Source organism: Balaenoptera acutorostrata, unplaced genomic scaffold (genome assembly GCF_949987535.1).
Source record: "Balaenoptera acutorostrata unplaced genomic scaffold, mBalAcu1.1 scaffold_654, whole genome shotgun sequence".
Lineage (NCBI taxonomy): Eukaryota > Metazoa > Chordata > Mammalia > Artiodactyla > Balaenopteridae > Balaenoptera > Balaenoptera acutorostrata.
Window position 1 is genome coordinate 1 of NW_026646410.1, and position 18,694 is coordinate 18,694.

Consider the following 18,694-nt stretch of genomic DNA (forward strand, 5'->3'; position numbering starts at 1 on the left):
TATCCAGAAATGGGATTGCTGGATCATATGGTTTTCTATTTTTAATTTTCTCAGGAACTGCCGTACATTTTCCATAGAGGTGATGGTGACTAGGGTGGCAGTGGTGGAGCCAGAGACAGATTGGAGTCATGCAGCCACAAGCCAAGGATTGTTGGCAACCCCTAGACAATGATGCTAGAAAGAGGCAAGGAAGGATCCTCCCCTAGAGCTTTCAGAGAGAGCCTGGCCCTGCCTACACCTTGATTTTGGACTTCTGACCTCCAGAACTGTGAAGGGACCATGAGAGAATCAACACAGTTTGTGGTAGTTGGTTACAGCAGCCTCAGGAAACTAATATGGGCAGACCTCATTTTATCGTACTTTGCAGGTACTGCGTTTTTTACACGTTGAAGGTTTGTAGCAACCTAGCATTGGCAGATATTGGTTCACATTTTTAGCAATAAAGTATTTTTAAATTAAGGTATACTCCGTGTCTTTTTAAACAAAAGGCTATTGCACATTTAGTAGACTAGAGTATAGTATAAACATAACTTTTATATGCAGTGGAAACCAAAAACTTCACGTGATATTCGCTTTCTTGCGGTGGTCTGGAACCGACCCCTCAGTATCTCTGAGGTGTCCCTGGACAGAGATTGAAAATCCCATTGTGGTTGAAGGCTGCATTAGAGTCAGAGTCTATACAAGGAGGAGGTGGGAGTCTCTAGGGGGGTGCTGGACATTGGTAATAGAAAGGGGGCAGTTTCTGTTAGTGACAGGGTCTAGGGCAGCACTGTCCAATACACCTTTCTGCGGTGGTAAGCATGCTCTCTGCGTGATCCAGTATGGTAGCCACTAGCCACATGTGACTATCGAGTCCCTGAAATGTGGGCCGTGGGGCTGAGGACCTGAGTTTTAAATTTTATTTCATTTTAATTAACTAAGATTTAAATAGCACACATGGCTAGTGGTTCCTATAGTGGTCAGCATGGGCCTAGTGTATGACCTTGGGTGTGTTTGGCAGAGAGTTCAAGATCTTTGGAAGTGAGGCATGAGAACTTCAAGGCCAGTTTGTTGGAAATATCATCTGTGCAGAAACGGAAACCCTCAAGACAGGTCAGGGGTACTGATGGAGAGAGAGGTGATGGTGAGCCATGAGCTGCAACCTTCAAGAAATGACTGCAGGTCTGAGCCTGATTTCGTACCTTCTCTCCCTTGCCTGGGACCAAGGCTCCTCTTTGTGGGGAGCTGGCTGAGCTCACTCCTGCAACTCCTGAAATCTCCGGAACTCCTGGTCCCAGCTGCCCCAGCACCCCAGTCCCTGCCCCTGTCATATGTCCCTGCCAGCCCCAAGAGCTCTCAGCAATTCAACATGGTCCAGGCATGCTCTGCCCCGTGGTGCCAGGGGCTTCAGCCACAAGGCAGGATACACACAAGGAGCAGGGTGACTTCTCTATTTTTTTTTTTTTAATTTTTGTATTTTATTTTATTTTTTTATACAGCAGGTTCTTCTTAGTTATCCATTTTATACATATTAGTGTATACATGTCACTCCCAGTCTCCCAATTCATCCCACCAGAACACCCCCCCACCACTCTCCCCCCCTTGTTCTCTACACTTGTATCTCTATTTCTGCCCTGCAAACTGGTTTTTCGAGGTTCCACATATATGCGTTAATATACGATATTTGTTTTTCTCTTTCTGACTTAACTTCACTCTGTATGACAGACTCTGTATGACGTAGATCCATCCACGTCACTACAAATGACCCAATTTCGTTCCTGTTTATGGTTGAGTAATATTCTATTGTATATATGTACCACATCTTCTTTATCCATTTGTCTGCTGATGGGTATTTAGGTTGCTTCCATATCCTGCCTATTGTAAATAGTGCTGCAGTGAACATTGGGGTGAATGTGTCTTTTTGAATTATGGTTTTCTGTGGGTATATGCCCAGTAGTGGGACTGCTGGGTCATGTGGTAATTCTATTTTTCGTTTTTTTAGGAACCTCCATACTGTTCTCCATAGCGGCTGTATCAATTTACATTCCCACCAACAGTGCAAGAGAGTACTCTTTCCTCCACACCCTCTCCAGCATTTGTTGTTTGTAGATTTTCTGAGGATGCCCATTCTGACCGGCGTAAGGTGATACCTCAATGTAGTTTTGATTGCATGTCTCTAATAATTAGTGAGGTTGAGCAGCTTTTCATGTGCTTCTTGGCCATCTGGATGTCTTCTTTGGAGAAATGTCTATTTAGGTCTTCTGCCCATTTTTGGATTGGGTTGTTTGTTTTTTGTTAATATTGAGCTGCATGAGCTGTTTATATATTTTGGAGATTAATCATTTGTCCGTTGATTCATTTGCAAATATTTTCTCCCATTCTGAGGGTTGTCTTTTCGTCTTTTTTGTAGTTTCCTTTGCTGTGCAAAACTTTGAAGTTTCATTAGGTCCTATTTGTTTATTTTTGTTTTTATTTCCATTACTCTAGGAGGTGGACCAAAAAAGATCTTGCTGTGATTTATGTCAAAGAGTGTTCTTCCTATGTCTCCTCTAAGAGTTTTATAGTGTTCGGTCTTACATTTAGGTCTCTAATCCATTTTGAGTTTATTTTTGTGTATGGTGTTAGGGAGTGTTCTAATTTCATTCTTTTACAAGTAGCTGTCCAGTTTTCCCAGCACCACTTATTGAAGAGACTGTCTTTTCTCCATTTTATATCCTTGCCTCCTTTGTCATAGATTAGTTGACCATAGGTGTGTGGGTTTATCTCTGGGCTTTCTATCCTGTTCCATTGATCTATAGTTCTGGTTTTGTGCCAGTACCATATTGTCTTGATTACTGTAGCTTTGTAGTATAGTCTGAAGTAAGGGAGTCTGATTCCTCCAGCTCTGTTTTTTTTCCCTCAAGACTGCTTTGGCTATTTGGGGTCTTTTGTGTCTCCTACAAGTTTTCAGGTTTTTTGTTCTAGTTCTGTAAATAATGCCACTGGTATTTTGATAGGGATTGCATTGAATCTGTAGATTGCTTTGGGTAGTATAGTCATTTTCACCATATTGATTCTTCCAATCCAAGAACATGGTATATCTCTCCATCTGTTTGTGTCATCTTTGATTTCTTTCATCAGTGTCTTATAGTTTTGTGAGTACAGGTCTTTTGTCTCCCTAGGTAGGTTTATTCCTAGGTATTTTACTCTTTTTGTTGCAATGGTGAATGGGATTGTTTCCTTAATTTCTCTTTCTGATCTTTTATTGTTAGTGTATAGGAATGCAAGAGATTTCTGTGCATTAATTTTGTATCCTGCAACTTTACCAAATTCATTGATTAGCTCTAGTAGTTTTCTGGTGGCATCTTTAGGATTCTCTATGTATAGTGTCATGTCATCTAAAAACAATAAGTTTTATTTCTTCTTTTCCAATTTGGATTCCTTTTATTTTTCTTCTCTGACTGCTGTGGCTAGGACTTCCAAAACTGTGTTGAGTAATAGTGGTGAGAGTGGACATCCTTTTCTTGTTCCTGGTCTTAGAGGAAATGCTTTCAGTTTTTCACCATTGAGAATGATGTTTTGCTTTGGGTTTGTCATATATGGCCTTTATTATGTTGAGGTAGGTTCCCTCTATGCCCACTTTCTGGAGAGTTTTTATCAGAAATGGGTGTTGAATTTTGTCAAAAGCTTTTTCTGCATCTATTGAGATGATTATATGGTTTTTCTTCTTCAGTTTCTTAATATGGTGTATCACATTGATTGGTTTGCGTATATTGAAGAATCCTTGCATCCCTGGGATAGATCCCACTTGATCTTGGTGTATGATCGTTTTCACGTGTTGTTGGATTCTGTTTGCTAGTATTTTGTTGAGGATTTTTGCATCTATATTCATCAGTGATATTGGTCTGTAATTTTCTTTTTTTGAGGTATCTCTGTCTGGTTTTGGTATCAGGGTGATGGTGGCCTCATAGAATGAGTTTGGGAGTGTTCCTTCCTCTGCAATTTTTTGGAAGAGTTTGAGAAGGATGGGTATTAGCTCTTCTCTAAATGTTTGATAGAATTCACCTGTGAAGCCATCTGGTCCTGGACTTTTGTTTGTTGGAAGATTTTTAATCACCATTTCAATTTCATTACTTGTGATTGGTCTGTTCATATTCTCTATTTCTTCCTGGTTCACTCTTGGAAGGTTATACCTAAGAATTTGTCCATTTCCTCCAGGTTGTCCGTTTTATTGGCATAGAGTTGCTTGTAGTAGTCTCTCATGATACTTTGTAATTCTGCGGTGTCCGTTGTAACTTCTCCTTTACATCTCTAATTTCATTGATTTGAGTCCTCTCCCTCTTTTTCTTGATGAGTCTGGCTAAAGGTTGATCAATTTTGTTTATCTTCTCAAAGAACCAGCTTTTAGTTTTATTGATCTTTGCTATTATTTTCTTTGTGTCTATTTCATTTCTTTCTGCTCTGATCTTTATGATTTCTTTCCTTCTACTAACTTTGGGTTTGTTTGTTCTTCTTTCTCTAGTTCCTTTAGGTGTAAGGTTAGCTTGGTTATTTGAGATTTTTCTTGTTTCTTGAGGTAGGTTTGTATTGCTATTAATTTCCCCCTTAGAACTGCTTTTGCTGCATCCCATAGGTTTTGGATCATCATGTTTTCATTGTCATTTGTCTCTAGGTATTTTTTAATTTCCTCTTTGATTTCTTCACTGATCTCTTGGTGAAGAGATTTAGTAACGTATTGTTTAGCCTCCATGTGTTTGTGTTTTTTACGTTTTCTTTCCCTGTAATTGATTTCTAATCTTACAGCGCTGTGGTCGGAAAAGATGCTTGATATGATTTCAGTTTTCTTAAATTTACCAAGGCTTGATTTGTGACCCAAGATGGGATCTATCCTGGAGAATGTTCCATGTGCACTTGAGAAGAAAGTATAATCTGCTGTTTTTGGATGGAATGTCCTATAGATATCAATTAAATCTCTCTGGTCTATTGTGTCATTTAAAGCTTGTATTTCCTTATTAATTTTCTGTCTGGATGATCTGTCCATGGGTGTAAGTGAGGTGTTAAAGTCTCCCACTATTATTGTGTCACTGTCGATTTCCTCTTTTCTAGCTGTTAGCAGTTGCCTTATGTATTGAGGTGCTTGTATGTTGGGTGCACGTATATTTATAATTGTTATATCTTTTTCTTGGATTGATCCCTTGATCATTATGTAGTGTCCTTCCTTGTCTCTTGTAACATTCTTTATTTTAAAGTCTATTTTATCTGATATGAGTATAGCTACTCCAGCTTTCTTTTGATTTCCATTTGCATGGAATATCTTTTTCCATCCCCTCACTTTCAGTCTGTATGTGTCCCTAGGTCTAAAGTGGGTCTCTTGTAGACAGCATATATATGGGTCTTGTTTTTGTATCCATTCAGCCAGTCTATGTCTTTTGGTTGGGGCATTTAATCCATTCACGTTTAAGGTAATTATCGATATGTATGTTCCTATGACCATTTTCTTAATTGTTTTGGGTTTGTTTTTGTAGGTCCTTTTCTTCTCTTGTGTTTCCCACTTAGAGAAGTTCCTTTAGCATTTGTTGTAGAGCTGGTTTGGTGGTGCTGTATTCTCTTAGCTTTTGCTTGTCTCTAAAGCTTTTGATTTCTCCATCAAATCTAAATGAGATCCTTGCCGGGTAGAGTAATCTTGGTTGTAGGTTCTTCCCTTTCATCACTTTAAGTATATCATGCCACTCCCTTCTGGGTTGCAGAGTTTCTGCTGAGAAATCAGCTGTTAACCTTATGGGAGTTCCCTTGTATGTTATTTGTCATTTTTCCCATGCTGCTTTCAATAATTTTTCTTTGTCTTTAGTTTTTGCCACTTTGATTACTATGTGTCTCAGCGTGTTTCTCCTTGGGTTTATCCTGTATGGGACTCTCTGCGCTTCCTGGACTTGGGTGGCTATTTCCTTTCCCATGTTAGGGAAGTTTTCGACTATAATCTCTTCAAATATTTTCTCTGGTCCTTTCTCTCTCTCTTCTCCTTCTGGGACCCCTATAATGCGAATGTTGTTGCGTTTAATGTTGTCCCAGAGGTCTCTTAGGCTGTCTTCATTTCTTTTCATTCTTTTTTCTTTAGTCTGTTCCACAGCAGTGAATTCCACCATTCTGTCTTCCAGGTCACTTATCCGTTCTTCTGCCTCAGTTATTCTGCTATTGATTCCTTCTAGTGTACTTTTCATTTCAGTTATTGTATTGGTCATCTCTGTTTGTTTGTTCTTTAATTCTTCTAGGTCTTTGTTAATCATTTCTTGCATCTTCTCAATCTTTGCCTCCATTCTTATTCTGAGGTCCTGGATCATCTTCACTATCATTATTCTGAATTCTTTCTCTGGAAGGTTGCCTATCTCCATTTCATTTAGTTGTTTTTCTGGGGTTTTTTCTTGTTCCTTCATCTGGTACATAGCCCTCTGCCTTTTCATCTTGTCTATCTTTCTGTAACTGTGTTTCTTGGTCCACAGGCTGCAGGATTGTAGTTTTTCTTGCTTCTGCTGTCTGCCCTCTGGTGGTTGAGGCTATCTAAGAGGCTTGATGGGAGGCTCTGGTGGTGGGTAGAGCTCTCATTTACCAGTTTTATTTTACATAGGATGCCTCATTTACTAAAACCATAGATTCCAAGTTGCTCCATGAAAAATGTGATATTCTTAGCTGTCAACATTAGGGAATTTCCCCAATCACATTTTTAAATTGATTTAATGTGTTATTTTTGAAAACATAAGTTGGGATATCACAAAATGGACTTAGCCTGCAGAGGCTTACTTTCAACCAGAGAGCTCCATTTCCGTGTTCCGCTTAAGAGAACCCAAAATGATCTTCCTTCCCAAACCTCTTCCTTTTCCTGCACTATCTAAGAAAAAGTAACCACACTCTACATAGTTCCCTAAGCCAGAACCCTAGCAGCCATTTTTGCTTCTCTTTTCCCCTTCCTGCTCCATATCTAGTCACTGAGCACTTCTATTCTACCTCCCAAATGACCTCAGATCCTTTCCCTCCACTCCAATCTCTGCCACTGCCTTTAGTTTGAACCCTCACTCCTCTCTTAGATGAATATAAAGTCTCTTAATGGGTTTTGTTGCTTCCATCAGTCCTACTTATTCTCAAGCGTGACCTCACTACAAACCACCTGATAGTGACTCCTTAACTTCACAACATTCAATGGCTCTCATGTTTCTGGGAAGAAAACCAAGCTCTTTACCCCAGCATCTACTTGGGGTTAATAGATCTAGGTTTGAATTTCAGGTTTAAGTACTTTGCAGCAGTGTGACCTCAGACTATTGGGCTTTCTAAGCCTTTGTTTTCTCACCGTGCCCGAGGTCACTGAGGGCAGGACTATTTTTCACACACGGGTGCCTGGCATGTAGGAGGGACTAATCAATGTTGAATGAAGGGAAAGTATTTTAAAATCCACATCAAAAAACTGTTCCTCCTTAAAAAAAGAAAATCCTGATACACTATGCCACTTCCAACCAAATTTGACTTCTACCTTTATTTTCTGATGATCACAATAAGGTGCCTTTGGGGATCCACACAATCAGGGATCAAATCCTGGCCACACCCCTGAGCAATCATGTGACCTTGGGAACGTTACTTAGCTTCTGTAAAATCTGTAAAATGAAGGTTTCTGAGGATTTTGTTCCCGAGGGTTAAATGAGTACCTCACTTGGAACGGGGGCGGGCGCATAGTGTTTGCCAAATGTTAACTATCGTTATCATCTTCATCAAATCAAGACCGTGGTACTTCACTTTGTGACTCTCAAGTTTGTATGAGAAAATCGTGCTTTATGCGTTGTTGTTGGCTAAAGTAGGGAAACCTGGAAACTCCTGCCGTGGAAGAGAGAAACAGGCGAGAAAAGCGAGTTGCTGAATCCCAGCGCCTCAGAGGTGGGAGGGAGGAGTTCGGTACCTAATTTACTGATGAGGAAGTGGAGGGGTGACGTGTCCTCGAGTCTCATTCAAGACACAGCCACAGCTCTTTATTGAGAGTAGGACCAGGGCCCCGGGGGTTGCTATGGTTAAACTGTAGGCGGAAACTAACACTCTTTGGAAGGCAAGACCGGAGGAGCATTCAGTTATAAAAAACGGTCAAAAATTGGGGTGAAACTAAGTTCGTTGAGCAATACATCAAATGAGTCAACTGTCGACCCGGTGAAACCGAGTTGCTAACTGAACTGGCATTTTAGGAATAGGAGCTTTCTACAGAGCCCACTGACTCAGGACGGCTTCGATTAACAAACTCCCACGGCGCTTCCCGCAGGACCGGAAAGCTTGGAGCGCGAGAGATGAATGGAAACCAGAGTCCGGGGCGCGCCGCTCGGGGGGCGGGGCAGCCGCGGGTGGGGGCGGGGCATTGTGAGTCACATGCCTGCGCTCTGAGGGAACTCTGGTCGTGATTGGTCCGTCGTAACCAGGTGACCGAAGGACACATTCCGGTAGGCAAGGGCCGCCCGGGCTAGCTACTTTCAGTCGGGCAGGCGGTGGCGGAAGGAGGAGGAGCTCCGGCTGCGCTCTCTCCCTGCAGTGGCTGCGCGTCTCAGCGCTTGTCTGGTTCCCACCCCTTTTAAATAAGCCGGTCTGGTCACCGCCCTCACAGACTAGTTGGCTCCGGGGAGGCGGCGGCGGCGGGGGTGCGGCCGCCCCTGCCGCCCCTGCCCGGGGCCCGGCGGCTAGGCGGACAGGAGAGCGGCGGGCGAAGTCGCGTCTGCATGTGCGGCACAGCCCCGGCATAGCCCGGGGCTGCCAGTGCCCGCCGCGCCATTGTTGGGGGAGGGGGCGGCTTCTGAGCTCGGCGGAGTCGGGGGACGAGCGGAGGCGGCGGCGGCGAGGAGTGAAGGCGCCCCATGGGGAACTCGCTGTCTTGTTGCCTGTGCCCCAATGCCAGCCCCAAGTTGGGCCGGCGCAGGGGGTCAGCGGAGCCGGACTGTGAGTCTGAGGTCTACAAGGCGGCGGCCGGGAACGCGGTGGCAGTAGCTCCGGCGGCGGCTACCGTGGAACCCGCCGAGTTGGATTTCGCAGGTGGCGAAGGCCACCACCTGCAGCACATCAGCGACCGGGAGATGCCCGAAGGTAAGAAGCGGCTGGCGCGCCTCGCCCCTCGCGGGGTAGGCGCCATCTGCTCTCGGGCTTACCTCTGGCCTCCGCCACACCCAGGGTCCCCCGGGAGGGAGACGCCGCCTAGGGCTCCTTCTTGCCCGGAGTTGGCTCTCCCAGGGCTGGGCACCGGGGACGAAGGCTGGCTCTGCTTGGCGTCCCCACCCCTTATTCTTTACCAGTCGCGTCCGGCCAGTCTCCTTCCCTCTTCCCTACCCGAATGCCCAATTCTTTCCCCCGTTCCCATTTCCCAGCCCGGCCTGAGACCCTCCAATCCGCAGCCCTTCCTGTTCGTGGTTCTATTTAACATCTCGTGGGACTTAGCAGAGACTTTCTGGTGTATTCTCTCTTTTCTTAATGAAAACTTAAATATTCTAACTTCGGCGTATCCATCCCGTCTCCCTATCCAGATGGTACCTAAGCGAAGGAGCTAGGTAAGGGCCTGATGATAGACTTCTGTTCGTTAAGGTAGTTGATACTCGAGACAATTAAGACAAACATTAGAGGATTTGTCATTTAAATTCAGAATAGAGATGGACAGAGTCAGTGTGGTGTTCTTAACTAAAATTCTTTGGATTTTAATGTTTTCAGTCGCCCTGATAGAAGCTACTTTATCCCTTCTAACTATAATTTGAACACGATAGGAAAGAAAATGGTGGGAGAGGGGCTTAAAATAACTGCGAACGGTGTGAAACGTTACTGCCACGGCTGCAGAGAATAGTTGTTGGGTTTTTTTTCTTTACCAAAGGAGACCCCATGGAGTTCTGATTACTTTTAAATTCCCACTTTGACACAAGTATGTCTTCAGCTGCACAGCCTTAACCGACTTCTTTTGCACGTTGCCTGTTGTAAGGGAGGGGTGAGGTGGTTCCTGAGACTGCTGGACAGAAGTTTCAAAGGAGAAAAAACAAATTCAGATTGTCATTTGTGATATAAAGGTTTGGGAGTTAACATACCACATCCATCCTGCAGAAAAATGTCTCCATGGCTCCCTCCTCCGCCCCCCCCCCCCCCCGCCCAGTAGAATACTATTCAACTTTAAGAATGTTCAGGTAAAAGTTCTGAAGACTAAGTGGCTGGGGGTGGGTGTTGTCAGGGAGGAGAGGAGAGAGAGAAGAGAGGAAATGTTTGATTTTTGCCTCTAGAATTTTGGAAAGGGATGGCTCTAGGTTAAAAAAAAAAATTTCTGGGTAGCATAGTGGCACTTTAATAAAGACTGTTCTTTGAAGTATAAAACATTGTATCATAAAGATGTTAAAGCCCCACTGGCCCATTTGTTTCATTGAAATGCCAGAGATTATTTCATTATTTCATAGACGAAATGTCTTACAGCTCTTCTATTTAGATTTTAGTTGGGTTTATTTAATTTCTTTAAAAGTTAGAATAATTAAGCCTGTGGATTCACCCTTATGATGGACGTGGCTTTGTAAGTGGAAAGTACTCCCTTTTCAGAATAGTTAGATATTGTGAAAGAATGAACACATTATGTGAATTAATTGTAGCTTTAAACGCAAAGCATGTAAGTACTTGTGAAAACTGCTCTGCTTGTTGCTATAAGGTAAGCCTCTAAATGATTTTTAAAAACAGTTAGTAGTTGGCTAGTGTAGGATGAGAGACGAAAATTGGACCTTTATAGAATTCTTTTCAGATTTACAATGCATTTTCTTGTGTATTTCACTTGGCCCTTCCATCTACAAATAAGGTCCGTATATATTCTCCCTCTGTTGCCGATGAAGAAGCCAAGACTTGGAGATCTGAAATGACTGTGTAACACAGCTACTGAACAGAAGAGACAGACTTGGGAGGTGGTAGATATGCCAAATTCAGTTCTTGGGATGCTTAAGAAACTGTTTAGAGTGCACCTTATATTTTATAATTTATCCATAAGTTAGGCCTATCTCAGCATACTCCAGTTTTGATTATTGCCATTCCAGTTTATTGTACACAACTCAGAAGCAACATTTACCTCTCCATTCTCTGTCTGTACATACATTGCAATGGATATGAATAAAAGTAGAAGTCATGAAATAGCCTAAATTTATCAGTCAGGTAAACACGTTGATATAATTTAAAGAGTTTGTTCTGGTGAAATCCAATTGAAGCCGAGAATGCCCTGGACAGAGGGACATTAGGGGAAGCTGGTAAGCGGGCAGGTAAAGTACTAAGCATTTAGCATACGACTATGTATGATAAGGAAGGAGTGCTAAATCAGGAACTGGAAAAATAGAGTTCATGAGTACAGAATTTACTGTTTTATGTTTAACATGATTGTTAAAATTTCATTTCAATTTGTCTTTTTTGGGGGGGCATTCAATAAAGTGATAAGAGAAACCTCAATTTCAGCATTTGCCTATTAATTAAGTTTCCATAGAAACAAGGTCAGAACACCAAATATAAAGTACAGGCACAGTGGAAGTTTGCTCTTAATGTCTTTATTTCAGACAATTTTGTATCAGTTTCCCTGGAAACTGAGAAATACCTACTCAGATATAAAACATTTTGGCTTTTCTACAGTGAAGAATTATTTGGTTACTTAGAGAAAATCGTACATAAATGATGCTCTGTCTTGTTCTTCAGAAACATTGGAGAAGAACATGATTTCTTCAAGCCATCTCAAAAAAGTAACTCCTAAGAACGTAGTATAGATTTCAGATAGACTCAAAAGAATTTTTTACTACTTTGTCTTTAACAGTATATCTAATATAACTGATGGTAGTGTCATAATAGAAAATAAGATGCCACGGTCCTGTTATCTGATTTTATGTTTATTCATCAACTTTTCATACAGCCTTTATGTTCTGACCTTAGGAGCTTTGCTAATTTTCTGGTGAAAGGTGCTCTCTCAAGTGACCCCTACCTCCCATCCCCCTGAAGAGTGGGTAGGGAAGGAATTGGCAATATGATGTGGAAAAACCTCTGAGCAACAGATCTTTCCTTTTTTTGGTGACAGTATTAATAAACGTTTGATGTAAAAGATTTAGAAAACACAGAAAAGCCCTTCACTCACACTCAGAATATCCAGAATTTTTATTAATATTTTGGTGTTGATTCTTCCTGAACCTTTTGTATGCATATAAACATAGCACTGTGTTTATTTTACAAAGATGGGATTGTTCTTTATGTGCCACTTTGTAACTTTTTGTTATAAACAAAAGTAACGACATGAAGCTCCTGGAACTGTGCTGACACGTAGAGAGTGCTCCAGGGTGATGTATTTCCATGCAGCTGCGCACAGCTCTACAGCCTGCCTTTTACCAACTGTTTACTGTGCCCTCGAATGGTTGGAGCATAATTCATTTACCCAGCCTTTATGGTTGAGCATCTTTTATAATCCCATTCTAATGCTTTATTCAGGGGACACAGATAAAAACGGATGCATTGTATTGATACTTCCCTATAGCATTCTGATTGTACACTTTGTCTTACGACTTAATTAAATTCATAGGGTGAGTCATTTTGTAGTAAAGGTATTTTAACATTAAATGTTCTTTTCCCAAATTAAAGTTACCATTGATTTTTCACTGAACATTAGATTTCCTCTTTTAGGTTTTCGTGGTTCTTGGTAACCTGTCTTGTGTCTTTGATTCTGAGTAACTAAACTACTACTCTACGAGATCTGAAATTAACTCTGGTCTTAGGTGACAGACACATCAAAAGACAGCATTAGAAGAAATCTTAGATGATGTGGGAAAATTGGGAGAAACTTAACTGGTTTTGGGTACACTGAAACGTGATTATTAGGCACCATTCCAGAGGCAGGACAAACAGTGGTTAGACAAGACAAAACCCGTATCCTAACTCAGGTCCTTACTTTCTAGAGGTGCCTGGGGGCTGACGACACAAGAATAACATCAGGTAGTGAGAACACTAAGAAAGAAAATGAAGGTGTAATGGGCTGGGGAGGAGGACAGTTTTACAAGGGGTGGTTAAAGACAGCTTCTCTCCTTAAGCGACCCATGAGCAGTCCTAAGAGAGCCATGTGAGGCTGTGGGAGAAGAGGCTTCTTTGCAGTTCCTAAGAAGGGAATATGCTTGATGCGTGCCAAGGACAGAAAGATGGGTGGCTGCAGCTGAGTGAATGAATGCCAGGAGGAATATGGGGGATTAAGACCTTGTATGCCTAGTGGGCCTTGACAAAAAAATATGAATTTTAGTCTCATTGTAATGGGAAACCATTGAAGGATTATATGCAGGGGAATGATGTTAATTCTTAGAAAAAGGGAAGGGGGGTAGAGAGGGTGGAGGGAGATCAGACCAGCTACTGTGTGAGAATAGACTGTAAGGGTGGAAGGAAGCAGAGAGGGAGACCAGTTAGGAGGCTGGTGCGGTAGCTCAGGTGAGAGCCAGCAGTGGCTTGAACAAAAAAGCGATATTAATAAGGGTCTAAAATAGGCTGTAGTATATAGATTGCTCTTGCATTTCATTTGATTCTCACCATGTTCTGAGTTAGGTAGTGTAGGAATTCTTCTCTTAGGTATAAATTGAGTTGTCCAAGGTTTTAAAAATGAGTATTGATAGAGAGTAGGACTGTAAGTTCCAAATGCATGGCATATAGGAAGAGGATTTATTGTTGACATTATGTGAGCTTCTTTGGAATACTACCTTTTTTCTCACCCTTTGTTGTTGTTGTTGTTTTAGTGTATTAAAGTAATAAAACTTAAGAGTTAAAACAGTAACACTGCATAATGTGAAATGAAATGAAGGTAACTTGCAACCCAGAAAGGTTCTTAAAAGTCCAAGAAACTGAGTAAAGTACTCTTTAGAAATATATAAAGCCAGGTGTACTTACCTATGTGTCACGTCTCAGTCATGATCACTGTACCACTGATTGAAGATTAAAATAAGGCAAAACTGAGAACCAGGGTAGAGGCAGGTACAGAAGCAGTTGGAAACTAGAGCTGGGAAGTTGGGAAGCCAGGATTGTCAGAAGCTAGGGAAGCAGGGTCAAGGCGTGGGTGAGCCGGAGCCTGGCAGGTGCAGGAGCCTGCTGTGTCCCCTCTGGTGAGGCAGCCCAGCTCAGGGCTGGCTGGCAGGAACTCCCTGACTGCGGTGGCAAGTGTGGACTCAAAGAGATGAAGTCATCAGTTTACATGGTAATTGTAAAGATTGTAATGTTTGTATTATGAGCCATAAAACTACTACACTGTCCAGTGTAGGGATGCTCGGGCAGGTCAGTAAGTGCAGTGGTTACCGTTAAGTAAACTGGTGCTCAGCAGCTGCCCAGAAACTGCTGACGTCGCCTGTTTCTTTGGAAGATACTGGAACCAATATGTTGATATTAATCGCTTTCTGAAATATGCTGCTTCTGTCAGATGCTTTCTTGGTCACTTCCCTCTCCCTCTAATATTTTAACAAGGAAAAATCATTTATCGACAGTTTGATAGCATAGTTTTTAACACTTTTAGCCTTCAGTAATGCATTTCATTTGTTCTAAGTTGCCTATGTTTTCACACTTTTAACAACTGCAATTGAGATGGATCTTAACAACTGGTAGAATCTTAGATTGGAGGAAAAACAGTATTCAGTGTCGGTGGTGTTTTACAGGTTTCCTCTGAGGAATGTTTACGTTAAGACCGAGTTTAATTTTTTTTAATCATACTTTTTCTACATCGACCTATCATGCTGTCAAATAAGTTGCAATTTAAATTGATAATACAAAAATGATGGGTCTTAAAATACAGTTTTAATCATAACCCCTAATCATGAGCTCAGGAATATTTCTCCTGGGTAAAACATTCTTAGAGGTTTCTAAAGAAATAACTTTCGGAAGAATCCATGTAATTTCCTGAATGCACAGTAATTTCCTGAAGTCTCTAAATTACTGTGTGTGCATGTGGTGGGGAGAGGGATGAGAGGGATGGTGGGTGGTAAAGCTTTGCTTAATAGTCGGCAGTCTTACCTTTGTGATAGTGAAGAGTGTGGTAGGTTTTATCATAGTCTCCTTAGGCTCTTGGGAAGATAGTTAATGGGAAGTGCAGAAATATTGTGTGTATGTATGAGTTTACTGTCTAATGGCTCACATGTCCATTCTATAAGATAGTGATGTGGTATTTTTCATTAGCAAAAAGTGCAAGTTATATAGAAAATTGTTAGTTATATAGGCTATAAACAAAAGATTAATATTTTCTGAAAACCTCATGCAAACTGACAGCAGTAGGGCCCTGGTGTTTACAGTACATTCAAATGATAGGCCAACTCACCAAAGTGGAAATGACACTGATAACTGTGGGAAAATGGTCAAACTGTGTAATCAAAAGAAATACAAATTAGATCTACAGTGAGGGTCCTCATTCATATCAGTAGGAATTTTTTTTTTTTTTCAAGTATCCAAAGCAAGGGTAGGAACTCAAAATGTCATGATTGGTAGCATTATACCCTAATGTGCCCCCCACCTTCTTTAGGAAGCAATTTAGCATTGTACATGGAGCCGTGAAAGTGATCTAACCTTTTGGCTTAGTCATTCCACTTCCGAAGATCTTTGCTAAGGAGATAAAACCATTATTTTAAAAAACTATGTACATGAAGATTTTCCTCATAATATTTTAAGAATAGAACTTTGTAAGCACCAATCCCCAGCAATAGGGGATTGGCTAAGTCCAGTATAGGAATAACACTTGATGGGCCAGTGTGTATTCATTAGACAATAAATATGCAACAGTGGGGTGGAGAGCGCTTGTTAGTAACAAGAAGACATAAATTGTACACTAATTAGAGCTTTTTTTAACGTATAAGAAAAGCAACTAAAAGTAACGGTTGTGAATCATTGTGTGTTAATGATTGTGAATGGTTGTGTGTAATTTTTAAACAGAGCATCGTTTTGTCTCATGCAGATTTTTGCTCATGATATTTGTTAAAGGAATGAGCAAGTGACTTTTACCTTTCCCCACCTTTAGTGTGATCATCAGTACTGCTGATTAACCAGGTCTCCTTCAGTTGCAAGTTAAAAGAACATCACAGAGTTAAGCACTACTTGACCCAGGAGTTAAATGATCTCCTCAGTTCTGCTCTCCTCTGTTGATGTCTCCTGAAAAGCCTTTCCCCTCATGATAGCAAGGGGAGTGTCCAGCAGCTCAAGACTAGCTAAGGATCCTAGAGTACAGTTCTGCCTTTCTCTTTTCTTGGGAAGTCCCAGGACAGCTGTGATTGATTGGCCGGTCCTGGGTCCTGTGCCTACCTTTGAACCCCCTAGGATAGAGTAGGGAGAGTGCCAGCTTTTTTCTGGTCACTTGGGCTAAGTTTACTTTTTTTTTTTTTTGCATGTTGTCATTTCTTTTATCCCAGCCTTCTTGATTTTTGTATTTAGATCTGTAGTAGCACATCTTGGTTTGGCGGGTGTGTGTGTGTGTGTGTGTGTGTGTGTGTGTGTGTTAAAGCTTGCTTCTCTTTGATTCTGGCACTTAATTTTCCTGGACTTCCATTGAAAATTGTTAAGTTTTACCATGCCATAGACACTGATAAATAATACAGCTACTTTGCAAACATTTCTGCTTATTTTTTAGATTCAAATGTAGTCTATTTACTTTCTTTTTGGTATAGGTAAGTAGTCATGAATTCTTTCGGAAGCTATAGGTTAGAGGCAGCTGTGAAAGTCTCTGCCTGCCATTTTGTGTACAGCTGAAATAATTTATTTTCCCATTGTCTTAGTTTTTCAAATATGTAGGAGAAAAAAACTTTAAAATAATTCTATGGGTCTTTTACATAAAAATGTTGAATAGAATATTTTCTCCAAAAGCAGCTTGATAAACTTCAAATTCAGTGAAGGAATTTTCATGAAGAACAAAGCAGTTGGTTTAGCTCTGTAAATTACTAGTGCTGGCAATGACATTAAAATGGATGGCTCAGATTCCTGTTAAAACGGGAAGTCCAAAATTACTGTTCGTGCAAAATTCTTTCTGGGTGGGAGAAGGGGATTCTAGGTAGATACATTTGTGGAATGCTGGGTTAGACAGAATTCACTACTAGACTAATTAGTTTTTTTTTTTATTTTTATTTATTTATTTATTTATTTATTTATGGCTGTGTTGGGTCTTCGTTTCTGTGCGAGGGCTTTCTCTAGTTGTGGCAAGCGGGGGCCACTCTTCATCGCGGTGCGCGGGCCTCTCACTATCGTGGCCTCTCTTGTTGCGGAGCACAGGCTCCAGATGCGCAGGCTCAGTAATTGTGGCTCACGGGCCTAGTTGCTCCGTGGCATGTGGGATCCTCCCAGACCAGGGCTCGAACCCGTGTCCCCTGCATTAGCAGGCGGATTCTCAACCACTGCGCCACCAGGGAAGCCCCTAATTAGTTTTTAATATATCAATGTGTGTATTCTTTGGATTCTCTAAGAGGCAGGGATATATTTGTATTTCACTTTGACCATCAAAGCTATCTTTCAAAAACAGATCAGTTATTATGTGGTTTGGGAAATAATTGCCTTAACCATTACTCTTTATCTGAATCTTGGTCCAGTTTCTTAAAAGATTGGTTAAATGGTTTGAGATGGACTTTGCTGAGGACGTGTCATAGGGCTTTTATGTTTGTTTGTTTGTTTTAAACAACAACCTTACTATCCTGTGTGGTAGCTTGTGCTTGTTTTGTATTTCTGCCTAAATAGAAGACGCTATCCCACCTTGGTGCAAGGTGGGCTACAGGCAGACCCACCTTTTCGTGTAGGTATGGCCAAAATTTTTTTCTAGTAGCCCTATGATCTGCTCCAGAAAGTACTCTTATTGAAGCCCCAAATTAATCACGCAGCGTGGAATGAAGAAGTGAGTTTAGCTTTGGAAATAGAGGGCAAAGTTAAAAATCACTATCATGGAAGTGTTGCTATAGATTAGAACATTGAACTTTTATGTAGTCCTCTTAAATCTGCCATGATGAATAGCCCCCAGATAAACCACAGCCAATTAGATGAGTTCATTTGTTGAATGGAGTTAGAATTAGCCATTTGATTGTCTGAAGAACATTTGCCAAAAGCAACTCACTTCGTTTTGGCATATTTGATATATTGAGCTGGTATCTGACAGTAGTTGGCCACAGCATAACTTGCTTCTTGAGACTGTTCCTGGAATGTGCTAGTAATATCAGCTTTAAAAGAGGGTGACTGAATTTTTAATTGATAAATAGGAGGGGAGTCACATATATGATTCATCTAAAAATGGCATAGATTATTTAGGTGCAAGTTAAAGAAGTCTAAGACATAGCCATGGTTTTATTCCACATGTATGGAGAGATTCTACAATTTTGCTGTTTCCCAATAGGATTTTTATATTGTGCCTTTACTAAAATTGCCTTTTTGTCATTACTAAAAGCTCTTCTCAAGACTATTAAAAGTGGTTTCAATCAATGTGTAGCTATCTTTAAAATCATGTATTTTTCTACTCAACTAAATCACCACACCTTTTTCTCTTCTTCCTATACAGACTTAGCTTTGGAACCAAACCCTTCTGACCACCCAAGGCCAAGCACAGTTTTTCGGAGCAAATCTCAAACAGAGGGTAAGGCAATGCTTTTTTTTCCCTGAGAAAAAGAGTGAAAACTGTTTTTGTTTTGTGTATTATAGGAGGTATTTAGAAAAACTCTTACAGTGGTTTAAATGTTTCACTTTTTTTATGTATTCACTTGTCTTATTTTAA

General features: G+C 41.1%; 1 protein-coding gene across 3 annotated transcripts in view; it reads left to right on the forward strand.

Annotated features, from left to right (window-relative positions):
* Positions 1–8,723: 8,723 nt before the first annotated feature.
* The window catches only part of LOC130706891 (cyclin-Y-like protein 1), a 34,318-nt gene continuing 24,347 nt past the window's right edge, over positions 8,724–18,694 (forward strand). The window contains exons 1-2 of one of the 3 annotated variants that reach the window (XM_057539587.1): positions 8,724–9,057; positions 18,482–18,556. In XM_057539587.1, coding sequence (XP_057395570.1) covers positions 8,832–9,057; positions 18,482–18,556 — 301 coding nt within the window. In that variant the 5' untranslated portion in view covers positions 8,724–8,831. Of the gene's footprint in view, positions 9,058–17,930; positions 18,557–18,694 lie in introns of those variants that run through there. The other 2 variants (XM_057539582.1, XM_057539585.1) reach the window with 2 other exon arrangements.